Source organism: Otolemur garnettii, unplaced genomic scaffold, assembly GCF_000181295.1.
Source record: "Otolemur garnettii isolate 467f Iridium unplaced genomic scaffold, OtoGar3 scaffold00142, whole genome shotgun sequence".
Taxonomy (NCBI): domain Eukaryota; kingdom Metazoa; phylum Chordata; class Mammalia; order Primates; family Galagidae; genus Otolemur; species Otolemur garnettii.
In genome coordinates this window covers 3,051,770-3,054,848 of record NW_003852537.1, presented here as the reverse complement: position 1 = coordinate 3,054,848, position 3,079 = coordinate 3,051,770, and the positions used below count along the sequence as shown (strand labels likewise).

Here is a 3,079-nt window from a genome sequence, read left to right as displayed (position 1 = left end):
AAAGAGAGATGGAGACTTTGCATGTTTTGTATTAACCTGGAAGGAGTTGAAACATATTATTCTTAGTAAAGTATCACAAGAATGGAAAAGCAAGTGTCCAATGTACTCAATACTAATATGAAGTCAGTAGATGAACTATTATATGCCCACACAAGAGAAAAACTCAATTCAATTCAAGTTAGGGGGAGCGAAGGAGGGGAGAGGAGGAGGAGGGAGGGAAATTGGTTTGTTCCCTCGTGATGGATACAATATAAGGGTATATGACACACTTCCTGGGTGCGGGACATAACTACAACAGGGACTTTACCTAACAAATGCAAATACTGTAACCTAATTGTTTATATTAGGAAATTTAAAAAAAATCCTTAAATAGATTAAGGCACATCTCTTACATTTTCTGTCTATATACTAGAATAATTTGTAACCATTAAAAATCTCATAGAATGAGAACTTGAATTGCTAATAGTTGATTTAACATTATATGAACTTTTTAGAATATTTACATTAAAAAAATTGTAGATGGGCCAGTCACGGTGGCACACACCTATAATTCTAACACCCTGGGAAGCCAAGGCAGGTGGATTGCTTCAACTTAGGAGTTTGAGCCCAGCCTGAGCAACAGTGAGACCCCATCTGTACTAAAAACAGAGAAAAAAACTAGCCAGGTGTAGTGGTACATGCTTGTAGTCACAGCTACTTGGGAGGTTGCTATGCGCTGTGATGCCACGACACTTAACTGAGGCTGACATAGTGGAACTCTCTCCAAAAAAAAAAGAAAAGAAAAACAAAAAAGGTATCAGGAAACTCATGGGGAATGTTGCTAGTGCTAACTGTGGTCTTCTGAGCACCTGCCTTGTTGCAGGTAGTCACAGAGGCAGTTTCCTAAGGCTCACAACCCTGAGAAGGCTGCATCACCCCACCATGCAGAGAGTAGGACACTCAGCTCACTGCTGGCAGGGGCAGAACTACAATATGCATACAGGCTCCAAATTTATCTCAGGATTGTATTAATGCTCATACTAATTAAATTTTATTCCAGAGAAATTTGAAAAACCCAAGGATGATCAAAAGGAAAAACTCAATACATGGATCAGTAACATGTATGTCTTTTTTGTGAACACGCTCTTTCAAGCGTATAAGCATGAAGAAACTCTCAAGGAGAAAATAAAGGAAAACAGGTTACGTAATGCAGCAATGGCTCATCAGAAGAAAATTGAAAATGATGAGCTGGAAGCAAGGTAACTTTACAAAGAGCCCCCGTTCCTCCTCTCTTTCAAGGGCTCAGCCATCTTTCTTTCCTGCCTTCTATAACTACCTTGATCAATCAGGACCCAATATGCTTTTATAGGGGCCAGTGGAAAGCTTCCTCGTTGCCCTCTGAAGGATTGCTGAAAAATCAACTCACAAAAGGCAAATTAATAAGAGAAAAGGCATATAAATGTATTAACACATACATGGGGAGAACCAGAGTGATTTCCCAATCCCCCAATGGGGTATAGAAGCTGATAAACCACCTGAGGTTATAGAACGAATGGAGCATGATAAACTGAGTTATAGTGGCAAGACTAGTCATGGGAGAGACAGGAGGCCTGGCTGGAAAACATCATGTTATGTGGATGGAACCTCCAGGCTCATACGAGTGTCTTTTCTTCAAAGATTTGGTTTTAGTTCCTGGTTCCTGACATAAGAGCGGCTTCTAAGACCCTTGGGACTCCTGGAATTACGAGACTATCTTTTGTATACTAATGAGATGGTCAGGCTGGGGCTCTAAATAGTTTCCAACCGGGGCTGGTGGTCAGAGGAACCAATCACATGATTAGAGAGCTGGAACTTTCATATCCACCCCTCCACATCTGGGGCAGGCAGAGGGACTGGAGATTGAGCTCAATCATTAATGGCCAATGATTTACTCAATCAAGTCCACATAATGGAACTTCCATAAAACCCTAGACAACAGTGTTTGGAGAGTTTCTGAGTCGGTGAACACATCTGTGTGAGGGGCACCCCAACCACCACGGTCAGAGCCTCATGTGGGGACTCTTCTAGACCTTGCCCTGTGTACCTACCTCTTCATCTGGCTGTTCATCTTTATCCTTTATAAAATTGGTAAATGGAAGTAGTAAAGTGTTTCCTTGAGTTCTGCGAGCCATTTTGCAAATTCCTGAACCTGAGGAAGGGTTCACATCACCCTCAGAGCTGAGGTGCTGCTCTGCAGGGTCATGGCAGTCTGATTGCAGACATGCCCTTTGTAAAGTACCTTCCAGCCTACTGAAGAAAGCATTATTCGCACTTAGGGTAAAGAAAACAGGTGGAATTTTAAAAGGCCACTTGCTAGCTGCTAAGTTGGTTCACAAATCACTTTAGATATATGAAAAGTTTATTTTGGACTGTCCAGCTATGGCATCACTTATTATTTCAGGCAAAGCGAAGACAATTTAGTTTTGTTCACGAACACTGCTGACACACAGATAGACCTCTATACACAATATACAGCATACAAACTGGGTTTTGCAGTTTCAAAGGAAAAAAAGTTACCTTCTCACGTTTGCTTTCTAGGCTGAATATCTTAAGAGAGGAAGAGGCCAAACGACTAGACTATGAGATTGACATCACTGTGATCAAGGAGCCAGTGGACCCCCCATCCTCTAGCCTCACACCAAGCCCCCCCAAAGAGGACACAGTCATGTCCCAGCCCAGCAAGTCCATGACAAGCAAGAAAAAGAAAAAGTAAAGAGACCTAGTGTCATGAATGAGCCATAAGAACATGTACATGTAAAAGGAGCTTAGAACTGCAAGAACTGAAAACACATTTCCAGAATAATAAAATTGTTTGCATGTCTTCTGTTCTTAGTGTTTTGAAATGTTCCTCTCTTGGCCCACTGCATCTCAGGATTCCTGTATGGCTGGATCCCTGAAATGGCTGCAGCTTGAAAAAGAGTTAAATGAAATACATATATATGCATATTAAATGCATGTGTATTAAACGTAAGTCTCAAAGAAATTAAGAGTACTGGTCAGGCACTGTGGTTTGCACCTGTAATCCCAGCACTTTGGGAGGCTGAGGCAGGAAGATCCCTTG

At 41.6% G+C, this 3,079-nt stretch overlaps 1 protein-coding gene across 1 annotated transcript in view; it reads left to right on the top strand.

Moving 5' to 3' along the window:
- The window catches only part of RSPH10B (radial spoke head 10 homolog B), a 60,793-nt gene extending 58,062 nt beyond the window's left edge, over nt 1-2,731 (top strand). The window contains exons 18-19 of the mRNA XM_003798927.1: nt 1,040-1,238; nt 2,557-2,731. Coding sequence (XP_003798975.1) covers nt 1,040-1,238; nt 2,557-2,731 — 374 coding nt within the window. The remainder of the gene's footprint in view (nt 1-1,039; nt 1,239-2,556) is intronic.
- The last annotated feature ends 348 nt before the right edge of the window (nt 2,732-3,079 follow it).